General features: G+C 35.8%; 1 protein-coding gene across 1 annotated transcript; it reads right to left on the reverse strand.

Moving 5' to 3' along the window:
* Positions 1–371: 371 nt before the first annotated feature.
* Positions 372–6,710, reverse strand: LOC133682311 (probable rhamnogalacturonate lyase B). The gene is made up of 16 exons (XM_062105596.1): positions 6,242–6,710; positions 5,698–5,761; positions 4,893–5,014; positions 4,742–4,792; positions 4,512–4,631; positions 3,642–3,761; positions 3,419–3,554; positions 3,123–3,293; positions 2,820–2,975; positions 2,589–2,695; positions 2,362–2,452; positions 2,115–2,256; positions 1,766–1,925; positions 1,177–1,293; positions 948–1,077; positions 372–776 (listed from the first exon to the last, which is right to left on the reverse strand). The coding sequence occupies exons 1-16, from the start codon at positions 6,325–6,327 to the stop codon at positions 522–524; spliced, it is 2,028 nt and encodes a 675-aa protein (XP_061961580.1). The 5' UTR covers positions 6,328–6,710; the 3' UTR covers positions 372–521.
* Between the last annotated feature and the right edge of the window lie 6,011 nt (positions 6,711–12,721).

The raw sequence follows: 12,721 nt of genomic DNA on the forward strand, positions 1-12,721 counted from the left end.
GTTGAAATGACTATCTGGATTATGGTGTAGAATATTTTTTATTTAAAAATATATTAAAATAAATTTTTTAATTTTTTATATTAATATCTCGAAACCATAAAAAAAATACTATAAAAACATTAATTTAATATTTCTTTTTCAAATAAAACACCCTTTTAAAAATACCAAAAAAGAAAAAGTTATCACAGGCTCTCACATTCACGTGCTCTACACTGCTCTGGCAAGCAGCCACTAGAGAAGAAACCAGCCACCCTAAACAAGTACTGAGATAATGGTCAGGGGAGGGAAGGGATTATTTTGAGATGCAGAGAGGGCCCGGAGGCTCCCTCGTAAAAAGAAAATCCGACTGATTGAGCATGTAAAATCCGACACAAATAATTACTCTTTGGATAAATATAAATAAACAAATAAAAATCTAAAAATACATTTGAGTTGGATTCGTAAAACTTACAAGAAAAAAACAATGCCGAGTATTAAAAAAAAATGACGAAAAAAAGGCTCAAGAACAAGCATCTGTAAAATCATTCTACACTCTGACCCGTTTCTGGAGGCCCTTCTAAACGAATGTAATCATACATAATTCCTCCAACAGGGGATTTGCTTCTTGACTGAGTGAGATATACAGTGTTGTTTCCTTGGCGAAGCAGACGGCTTGGCACGTTAATGCTATAAAACCAGTACAGACCATGAATTCCATGCCGGGCAATTGCATTGTCCCTTCCTATTAGCCTTGTTCTGAAATGAGGTCTTTTGGCTCGTCTGTCATTGAACCGAACCTATGATCACATATTAACACACTTCCATAAGTCATCACCAATCGACTTATTTTACGCTGTTCATGATCCACAAATTCCTCGACGATCGATGACATTAGAGGCTTGCAATATGCTGATCTTTCAATCATGGATAACTGATGGATCATTGAATATCAAGGGCAGCGTTGGTACCTGTAGTTCAGAAGCCGAGGCTGATGCCAAGGCCACTTGGAGTGTATAGTTTCCAGTCCTCGGGGTGGCATTTTCTATCTCGAATTTGATCTGCCATGTCGTGGCTTGATATGTATGATTTCCCATGTTCCTGAGCAATGCAGCAATATAATTGGAACCTGCTGCTGCTCATCATGCCTGTTAATTAATTATGGGCTAGAAGAAGCACAAAGGGATGGGCGATGGGTACCTGGGAACCTGAGCAAAGAACCAATCTTGATGATAATTACTGATGCCAATAGTGTAAATAAGGTCATGCTTAGGATACAAATCTGAGTACCTTTCCCATAGTCCATACTGCCTAAACCTGTCCATTAAAAGTATTTAATGTCAGCAAGAAATGCTCCCAGACCATACTTTTGTAAGCTTATAAATAAAAGGAAGATGTGAAATTGTTGATGACATGAATTTTAATATCAGGCACTTTATCCGGTGACTGCTACAGTTAATCGGAATATTCCATCGTTTGCTTGTTTTTTCTTCTAATTTTCTGTTATGTGTTAATTGAAATATTTTAATGAGATGATAATCCGGTGACCGCTACAGTTAATCGGAATAATATTTTAATGAGATGATATTGATGATTGTTTTCATGGAAAGGGGATAATATGATGATGGTAAGAAAATATTTTAAAAAAAAAAGACATGGTGCAATCAAATACAATAACATAAAAAAAGAAAACTGGATTTCTTATTATAATAATTCTTTTAATGGGAAATAAAATAAATGTGACCACCCAAGTAATGGTCAATTAAAGTGATGGAAGAAAAAGCTGTACTTGTGAGTTGATTGGTTGATGAACAATTTGTTCATGAGCGTCGGGTATGTCTCGGGCACAAAGAATTCGGCAGCGGTGCGGTCAGGGATTCCTATTTCCCAAAGGGTCGGACCATTTCTTGGAGGCTCGTACACAAGAACACCCAGTTTGACATCACATCCTGCATTTGAGGATTCAAGACAAGCTGCTAGTCTTTATTACCATACCAAAATAATCAAAATGAAATAAAAGACCTTCCTTTTTGCCATGTAAGAAACATGCTGTTAAATCTAAGAGGAATTGACTGGAAAATTTAATGTTCAGAATTAGATAAAGTATTGATTTATTAAAAAAAACTTTTTTGATTTACCTGGTTGGATGTGGATAATAACATCATATCTGCAATCCCCAACAATGCCGGGAACCCAGGCATACAGATTATAGTGCCCAGCTCTAATGTTTTCAATTAAGAAATGACCCTCCTCATTGGCTTGAACCCAGAATTGATACCCCTGAAAACGATCAAAGAGAAAGAAAAACCGAAGCCTTAAACAAAATCTCCCTTCAATATTTAACTAAATCATCGTATACACAAACAGAAGTTCAGTGAATTTAACCATGGCGTCTCTTTCCCACGAACCCACCCCTCCTGGTGCAGCCAAGCCCACATAGGCATAGCTCGCCCACATTGGTTTGTCACTGATGTACCTAAATAATGGAGCTGTCATTAAGTTACTGTATCATTTTATTTTTTTATAGACACACATTGTAGAGTATGCATTATTCACTCGAAAAAATAGCATTTAGAAATCTGTACTGTACAAGTAGCTAGATGGGCCATTACTTGTCACCAACTAGTAATTGACCAGAAACAGTTCCTCGTCGATCGGAGCTAGGGAAATCTTCTGACTGGGGGAAATTGTAAGGCCAGCTGTTGACTTCTATAGACATCTGATACATATTTGAAGCATACAGATGAACGTAATATATATATCAGAAGGGTGAGATTGATGACATTGAAGAAGTGGAGGGTTAGACGTCATTGCTAGTTAATTTGACGAAATGATAATCATACCTGATCTTTAGCATCTTCCCATAGTGTTGTGGGATCTTCAAGGGAGGAGATGGAGTTGAGATAGACAAATACCGGTCCTAGAACCTTTTTCCATGGCCTTCCGTTTCGATATTTTGTGTTCAAGTCCTTCCCACTGTAATGAGTGCTGGTAAACATCTGTGCATACAATCAATTTAATTCGGTTTAGCATAACACTTTGGTCCCTTCATTTTAGTCCTCATAGTTCTTTGAATTATTCAATTCAAACATCATAATTCAAACAAAAAACAAATTCATTTCAATTTTTAGGAGCAGCAAACTCACAGAGAGGACGGTGGGGCCGACATGAGATGTGAGGTCTTGTTTCAGGGGACCACCGGCCCGGAACTCATCACTTGGTGTGATCATCCAAAATCCCACCGTTGGATTTTCTGATATCCAACCATGTACCCTGTTGTCTTTGTTCTCACATGAATAATGATACTTGTCGTCCACCTTCCAAGTTCCCAGCAATCAACATTAAACAAGAAACAAAATTGTCACCGTAATATTTGCTGCAAAAAGAAGAAGAAAGAAGGATCCAGTAGCTCGATCACTAAGTCATTAGTTTAAAGAAGTACCTCTCCTCCAAGCTGTGGATTAGTTGGATTGGTCAGGAGAACAGCTTCTGGATATGCAAGAGGCTCACCACTGATTCTGTCTCGAGGCATTGGCATGATCCTTTGCCTGTCGTCAGATATTGCCATGAAGTGAAACCTGACAATTAATGGATTAATTTTAGATGCAGTAAGCATGTGCTGCTAATCTGTCAATTCTCCATAACCTGAACAGAAAAATGTATACTTGTCATTTTGGAGCTTGAAAACGATTCTAATTTGATCCATGTCCATGTCAGGCCATCCCTCTAGGCGTTCTAATATGGCATACAAGTAAACCCCTGAGCTGCCCCGTCGCATAATATACCTAAAATGTTGAAAATATTAACATTAATACCTAAAAACATATGCATATTGTTCATGGTACGCAGTATATAATAGTAAATTTACGATCATTATTTTTAATTTTATCAAATATTAGGTTTATTATACTCTTAAAACCAACACAATAAATAGTTTCATGTATTTAACAAGAAATAAAATTGTATGAAGCCATGAAAATTATTTAATGCAAAAAGGAGAAACTTTTTTTTTTTTTAATATGAGCATAAAACAAATTTTGGGTTAACTACAAGAACAATTGATACATTTTGCAACTCACAATGTTATTGTATTAATTCCAAGTACTACAGTTGATATATATCTGAAGTTTCTTGCTATGTAAAATCCATTCATAAAATGTATTTGCAAGTTTATTATGTATTTATTTAGTAGTCATATTTTTGCTCTAATTAATATTTTCAATAAGCAGGTCATAATTGCCAATGTATAAAACAATATTTTTTTAACATTTTTTTTTTAAAAAAACTAAGGGCCCGTTAGTTTGATCTCCAGTGAGTTTACTCTACTGGGATTGATGGTGGGATTTCTGAAATGGCCTATAAACAACTTTGAGAAGGCATTACCCTTTTTCTTTTTTTCAATCAAATGAGTTCTATCTTCTGCAAGAAGAAAAAGAACTTGAACCAATTACCAAAGACAGATAAACTATAATTCTAGACACTTGAAAATTGTCTGCAAACTGCATTTGTCTCTTAGGTTTTGCATGAAATATTACCTTTTGTCTACGTTCAGGGGGGCTGAGGAGTTCCCATTTGTGAAATTCCAAGACTTCTTGAATGAGAGTTCTACTTGGTCTTCATCTTCCATTATAACGTTAAAATCTGTTCCTTTCAATCTTCGGAGTAGTGATGAATTATAGAGGTTTCATGAGAAACATAAATATATAATCAATTTACAATACACTTAAATATTTACATGATATAAGTTGTGGAAACTAGAATGTACCTGTCGTAAGCTATATGATTTCCAGGCAAGTTCCAGACAACGTCCCAATACCTTTACTCAAATCAATTTTCGCAATGAGATGGATGTAAAATTAGTACATGATGATCATAACAACATTTGATGTGATTAGAAGCAAGTGTAAATGCCGTACCCTCGGTTGCCTTCCCTGTTCCTGGTTTCAAGTACATTATGGATTCCGTTGTACTGTATTCCGGTGATATCACCGCCCGGACTAGACAAAGTGACTTGTACAAGGCCATTATCCACCACCATCTGAAAGGTACTGTAACTTCAGTAATTAAAAGCATATGAAAAGATATAGGATTATGGCTGTGCCAAATTTAAATAGACAATATTTAAAACTTATTTTTACTAAGAAAAAAGTTTTAATAATGATGTAATTAATTATTTATTTATTTTAATATGACTTAATTGCAAAATAGTTATAAGACATGTTATCTAGAAAATGAAATGATGTAGGTCACCTGAGAAATTTGGTCAATTTTTTTTTTTTTATTAAAATGATATCTAATTGTATTTTTTTTAAAATATTCATGGTGTTGACTTGGTAGATTCTAGATTGAGTTTGAGTTAATATTTTTTAAGTTTAACTTGGAATTAAGTTTTGGGTCACGAAATTTTTTTGAATCAATTTGCTGAGTCGGGTGAAATTTAACTCTATTTATAAAACTTACTTGGCTGATCAATCTCGAGATTAAGGGCTAATTCGGGTTGATTTAGTGAAAAAACCTAGGTTTTTTTATTAAAATAAAAAAAATAAAACAAAACTTGGGTAGATCTCCATTAACCAGCATTGATCCTTGGATTAGAATGCATAATTTTACAGCGAGTCTACAATGACGAAATCAGAAAATATCAATATCAACTATATCATTCAATTTGAATAGATAATGGTTTAGATTTATACGGTGATCAGTGCATATTACCATACATACCCGATGATGATGCTTATGCAGCCGCACCCCAAGAGATTTACCGTTTTCACTCTGGAAAATTTTCCTGCAATTAGATAAAAGATGTTACTCCAACGCAGGGATTCTTTACATGAATCAAACTCAACATGATTTTAATATATTCTTGACCATGTTGATACAAAACAAAACCATGCAAATGCAAGTAATGGAAGACGTACGTAGGCACATTCTCTGTAGATAAAATTTGTAGGGAGTTGCAGAAGAAACGATCATTTTATTATGCTTGAAAATTAATCATGTTTGCAGGGCAGAAGAAGAGTACAAAATTAATTCTCAGTTTTTCTTCAGAATAAAATGTTGAGAAACATTTTCTCCTCTCTTATGAGCATAAAATGAGAAAAAAATAAATAAATTAAAGCTCCTCTGTTTCAAGGCAGTGCCTAGCTCCATCCATGTGAAATGTGAAGAAAGGTAAGGGAAAGGGACGAGGAGTAAAATCTTCCAACAAAAGCACAGTAAAGTAACACTGAAAAGGAAGAATATGATCATGGGGGATCATATATACCTTGAAGCAGCGGCGAGCTTGACAATGAAGAAGAACCAAATCAACAATGTTAACCACCTCGAAAGAGAAGCATCGACTTTCTCCATTTTTGATGAATAAAATCACAGAAAGCAAGTTAACTGCATGAAGCCAAAAAAGGGACCCTTCCAACACAATTAAAGAAGCAAGAAAACACACGAGGCTTGCAGCTCAGTGGCCTTGGCAGGCTTTGTCCTGCCTGTGTGTCCTGAGTTCGAGTCCTCGTGTGTACCCGCACTTGAGGGTTTAGCTGCTGTGGTCAATTCGTGTGACTTGTTCCGCCCTCGTCCCGGGTTCGACCTTCTATGTGCACGTCTGTCACCCCCGCGGTGCCTTACATGCTCCTGGGCTTGCAGGATGTCCAGCGAGCCGTGGGGAATAGTCGTGGTGCGCGTAAGCTGGCCCGGACACCCCACGTAAATCAAAAAAAAAAAAAAAAGAAGCAAGAAATAAAATACAATACTAAGAAACCAAAAACTTGCACACGAAAAAAAAAAATGAAATACCTTGCTCAATGGCAATATATGCCAGAGGCTGTTCTTGAATGCATAACGACCCTTGATACTCTTGGAAAAAACGTTCAGATGCAATGCTTAGTGAAAGGCCTTGTAATGGTAGACCGGGAAAAAAGAGAAAGATTTCCATTTCATTGTTCTTTTCACAGTTTTCCTTGCAGCAGATTTCCTCAATCTCTTATATATAGCAGATCATTGAGGGACTTGAGTGCTCCTCTATGCAAGAGATTGACAGAATTGCCATAAAAATATATAGCAGATCATTGAGGGACCTGAGTGCTCCTGCATGCGAGAGATTGACAGAATTGATATCTTTTGTAGATGTTGATTGAAAATGAAAGTTATAGTTCAAAGATTGGGTTCAGTTTAATTTTTGTGGTTTTGGATCTTACATCTAGAGGGTGGTGTGTGCTGCTAAAGGTGTGCTTCCTACATCTAGACAATGGTATGTCCTCTGCCTTAGGTGTAATTTTGTGTTTCGATGGACAAGATTGAAAACAATTAGTATGAGATTATGGTGCCCTCTTTGGTGCTTTTTGGCCCTGCCCAAAGGCAATGAATTTGCCCTTCTTAGAGATAATAAGAGCCATTTGATGCGTTAAGTTAATTTCGGACATTAGAATTAAAATATATATATATAACTTAGTTATCTAATAAAGTGGTTTTCCTATACTAAACTATGCTTTTGATTTGTGAAAAACAAAAATTTATTATCTATGTTTCTATTTTTTCAACCAAATATTTTTTTTTGTCTTAAAATACTAACCAAACACTACCTAGAGTCATCCGTGTGGATTACTTGAGAGTCTTGTTATTTATTATTTATCTTTTAAATTTGGTTTTATTGATAGAAGTTAATTAACTAATAACCAAACAATATAGTTTTGTTGTTTTAAATCTATAAATAAGACGAATTATTAAATAAAACATAATACATACCAAATTTTTTTTTCTACCTTTAAAGAATTGTATGATTTTATTGCGTTTTTCAAGTCTATAAATAAGATAAATCATTATTTATGTATTTTATTTGTATGTTTTCAACGAGCTAGTTCATGGACATTATTTTTCAATTTATATTTTATTTATTTTTAATTATGTTTTATTTTATACGCGCAGATTCAATGCCTAAAAGTATAAACAAGTCCTTTTCCTCAAATCTAGATCCCTTATGAAAGGCTCTTTAAAGCAACCGATGGATTTTCTACAACCAACTTGATTGGAGATGGTAGTTTTAGCACTGTGTACAAAGGAAACATTGATGAAGATGGAACACTAGCTATTTGCAATCGAAGTTCTTAACCTGCAATGTCGTGGAGCGTCTAAGAGTTTCATAGATGAATGTGGAGCCTTGAGAAACATTCGGCATCGAAATCTGGTGGAGATCATAACTTCTTGCTCAAGCATTGATTTTCAAGGTAATAATTTTGAAGCTAAAGGGAGTCTGGAGAAATGGTTGCTTCCTCCTCAAGAAACACATCATGAGATGATCAGCTGATCAGTGAGATTCAGCATCCAAACCTTCTTGAGAGGATCAACATTGCCAGTAATGTGGCTACTGCACTTGACTATCTTCATCACCATTGCTACAACCCAGTCATTCATTGTGATGTAAAACCAAGTAATATTCTTCTTGATACAGACATGATAGGCCATCTTGGAATACAGTCTTGAAAGCAACCCGGTTGGAATAAAGGGAACTATTGGATATGCTGCCCCAGGTAAAAATTGTTCATTTCCTTTGCTCATATTCCTCTTAACATTGCCAACATCTTAATTGAATAATTCACTAAATTCTTTGTTTGATCATAACATTTTATTGTAACAACTTCATCTCCTGGTATATCTGTCATGTAAAAAGAAAATAAAATAAGATTATCAGCTATATTTACATGTATCTGGACTTTCTTGAGTGACAGATCATGGCCAAGGAAGAGAGTTGCAATAGATGGAGATGTCTACAGTTATGGGATCCTATTGTTGGAGATGATAACAGGGAAGAGACCTATCGATGACACATTTGATAAAGGCCTTAATTAATCTTCACATGTTTGCCAAGATGGCCCTGCCCGACCATGTTATGGTGATAGGTCCCAATCAAAACTATGGAGTTTTTTTTACAGAAAGATTATTCTCTCAGGGTAAGAACAAAGCACATACATGCTGGAATAATAATGCTGCCCTCTTTATTCTGATGCATGATTTATATACAAGCCAAGTTTGTCACGACAGCACAGAAATTAAAGGACCTGCTAGTCTCCCAACAAAGCCTAATGCTTATCCACTAACAGAAGCTAATCATCAAGCATACAAGCAACCTTAGCCTTCCCCACGTTAGAAAGCTAAATCCTGATACCTGGGTTCTGTTTTGGTACCCTCCTTGATCTCCACGGCCTCTTCTTATCATATGGAGCTGGATTACAGACCGAAATCCAAATCTGTAATCTTTTTCCTTACGATCCAGCTGCAAATGTAAATTCGAAACTGGTTAGGATACTTGCATGACTCAAGAACCTTAGAGAAGGAAGAGAAGAAAGAGGATCGCAAAATCTGTTTAATTAAAGGAAGTGCACATATAAATGGCTAGTAGAAGCTGACATAAGATAATTTATCAGAAGTTCCAAAAAAAGCTGAAGCATCGTGCTAAGAATCTAAAGGTCCAACACCTCTGCAGAAAAATTAATAAAATTGAGACCACATTTAAGCGTTCTTCCAAGAAGGCGGATGTTTATCCATTGGAAACGATCTTTCCTCTCGAACGGGCCTGAAACAACCACCAATATCAGTATCGATTTAGTCTTGTTTACAGGCAATAAGTTTTAAATTTTAGGCCCGATAGGATTGATGATCAAGTTTACTGGTCAGAGATACATAGACAACGGAGGAAATAATATGCTGACACTCCAAACAAATGAAATATCAATGTATCATAGCAGCCTCCTAAAAAACACTAAAAGAAGAAATAATTAAAATCCGAAACGAACCAAGTAAATAACTAAAATACATATCCACACCTAAGTTCTTTTTAATATCAATCGCAGCTTCCTAAACAATTCCAACAACTTGTTCTAATTTTTCATTAGTTGGTTTAATCTCAACGTGCTTACTAACTTCGAATTGTTCTTTGGATTTCACATTTACTTCATGTTTCTCTGATTTTTCAGCATGCTAAGTGACTTTAAGTTGTTCCTCCAAGAATGACAGTAATTGTGGCTTTAATTTCTGCTTCTTTAATATCTGGAGTAACTGATTTACCATTAACAACATTGACCACTAGAGCAAGAACACTGTGTGTGTGTGTTTGGAATGGAATCTTTTTCCAACTCTCCTTTATCATCGACTTGAATTGTTGGCACCTGAAGCTGCTTATCCTCTGCATTTTGCCTCCTTGTTATTCGAGGAAGTTGAATAGAAGACAACCGATAATAATCTAATTGTTTAAATGCTTCATATCAAATCTCTTTGTAATCACCTTATACAAACTCCAGATTTAATAATTTTCTCAAGCTTGTCATGATAGAATTAAACACTAAACAATATGGGCTCTAGATTCCAGAACTTCAAACCACCATTTTTTAGCACCACAAGTAAGTTTGTGTATGGCAAATCTTACTTTTTGATAATAAGGAACCCTATTCAAATAAAAATATGCATTCAAGTTTGACAACAATATAATAAATCTTGTCTTTGAAAACTTCTTATCAAGGAAAGGAATATCATCATAATAAGAAACGCGTCTACAAATTGGATGACTATGAATTAAGTCTTTAGTGCTTCGCCTTTCGTAAATACCATTGTCCATATAAACATGATGTCTATATGAGTTCGTAGAAATAGATCTAGTGGTTGGTTCATCACGAGGTAAGTCTCTAAGAACATCCATTTCTTTATCACTATCTTGTTTACGCCTTCACCTTGTACGTAGTGTTAGATGGGTTAAGCGTTCTGCGATTTCTGCTAAAGAACACTCAATCCAGTATTTGCAATTGGGCTCTTTGCGACGTTGCCTTATGCCTCAATGGCCTCCGCTCCTGCATTGTAGAATGTGAATTAAGTTGTTGTCAGTACATCTGTCCATCAAAAAGGCCAAGCTGCCTCGAAACCAATTGAATAGCATTTAGCATGGATAAGGTTCCTCAATCTTTAAATTTTTATTGTCATAAACTACAGTGAAATAAACTAAGGTTTTAAAGTCTAAGATTACAACCCTTAACGGTAAAGAAAACTCTGAAAAATTTAATAATTTTTGTTGTATGCTGTCTTTCTTGCAGTCTACTAATTTTGGCAAGTAATTGTATGCTTCCGAGCATTGATTACGCATTCCAGCAACGGACCATGATAGTGGTGTGTCGAGCCCACCATCACCGGAGGCATACATTTGGATTTTGTCTTGTTGACGAGCATACGACTCATCATTGATTGCCGTAACCTGATACTGATTGCAATTGACCATATCCAAGCTGCCACCAAAGTCCTCATCTTCTTGTTTGGCTTGATCTGCAATATTTGAGTGAATCTTCAAATTTCACCTCTCAAAATATGCATGCGAAGAAAAACAAAAAAGGAGATTTAAATCAATTATCAATCCGCCAAACTATCAAATTAGATACACTCAATTTAAACAAACATGTTCAATCATGTTCAGATTTTAGTGATGTTAGCAACAAGAACAAAAATGTGAGCAAGAGCAGAGTAAAAGTGAAGTGAGTGTGTCTAGAGCTGATCTAATGATTCGATGTATATTTAATTAATGAAAAAAAAAAGTGTTGCCAAGTAGGAGAAAAAAAACAAACACTAAACATCAAGACCAGTATCTATATGAACAACAAATTAATCAAGAATCAAGAATATATCAAAATGTGAGGATAAGCTTACGAGCAAATTAAGGATGAGCAAAAGATTATACAGTAATTAAGAGCGATGATTTTAGTGTTGCATCGAAATTTAAGTGATGGTAAGGAGGGTTTATGGAGAAAATCATAGTTCGAAAACAAAGAAAAACTTGGGTTATCGTTTGCTTAACAGTCTGCTTTTCTGCAGAATGTCTGTGCCATTATATTCTGACCCTGCTTTGGGTTCTGCTGCTTTGGCATACCTTGAATTTGCCAAGCTGATGCGAAACTTGTTGGTACAAGGTCGGATGTCTTCAATTCCTTAAATTAGCCTGAATCCAAATTTGTAATCTTTTATCTTATGATCCAACTTCAAAATGTAAATTCGGTTACTTATATGACTCAAAAACCCCGGAGAATGGAGAGAAGATGTCAAGTCTTTAAATTATCATTGATTCCTCTTCTCTAACAAATGTATTATTTCCACCAGGTTCAAAGTTGATTGTATAGTCACTGATGCACAAGATGTCACCATTTTTCTCATGATTGGGAAAACTGCTAAAATCTTCGCTGGCTCTTCAGCTCACCATTATGGTTTCAACAAGGGCTATAACAACCTGTACAAAGTGCCTCCTCCCAAGATTGAAGATTTAAACCAATTCAAAATATTCCACATTTGCTTCAGGGTGTACAGGCTCACTAATAAAACCGGTATAACCTTTTGGTCAGCAACGTGTTTGATGACGATCCTCAAATGGAGCAAATTCAGCAGCCTCAACACGCATCGATCGAGCTTTTTCTGCCCCAGCTGAGCGACAAAACCACCTCTTTTAGCCAAAGAAATCAATCGCCAAACGACCCTGTAACTAGCAAACTAGGAGCAGCAGCCCATCATCGCACCGGACAATCTGAAAACTGCAGTTCACTCAACTTCATTTAATCTAAAGCAAAGTAGCTTTCTGGACACAAAAGGAAAGCTGGTCTTTCCTTCATATTCCGAACTACCAAGTCGGCCATGGTTTGCTTTCAAAACTGTCACTTTCAATGGCCATATTGCGAAACTGTCACTAAGCTTTTGTTACGTGCACAGCCAGTTTTAAACAGCATATTGGGAC

This window comes from Populus nigra, chromosome 2 (genome assembly GCF_951802175.1).
Source record: "Populus nigra chromosome 2, ddPopNigr1.1, whole genome shotgun sequence".
NCBI lineage: Eukaryota > Viridiplantae > Streptophyta > Magnoliopsida > Malpighiales > Salicaceae > Populus > Populus nigra.

Bases quoted from the DNA above. Each gene is read 5' to 3' on its own strand.
- LOC133682311 (XM_062105596.1), bottom strand. From the start codon at position 6,327: ATGGAGAAAGTCGATGCTTCTCTTTCGAGGTGGTTAACATTGTTGATT. The intron at 3,555-3,641 runs GTATACATTTTT...ATTAATTGTCAG, and splicing joins TTCAAGCTCCAAAATGACAA to GTTTCACTTCATGGCAATAT. The intron at 777-947 runs GTACCAACGCTG...ATGTGATCATAG, and splicing joins CCTCGGCTTCTGAACTACAG to GTTCGGTTCAATGACAGACG.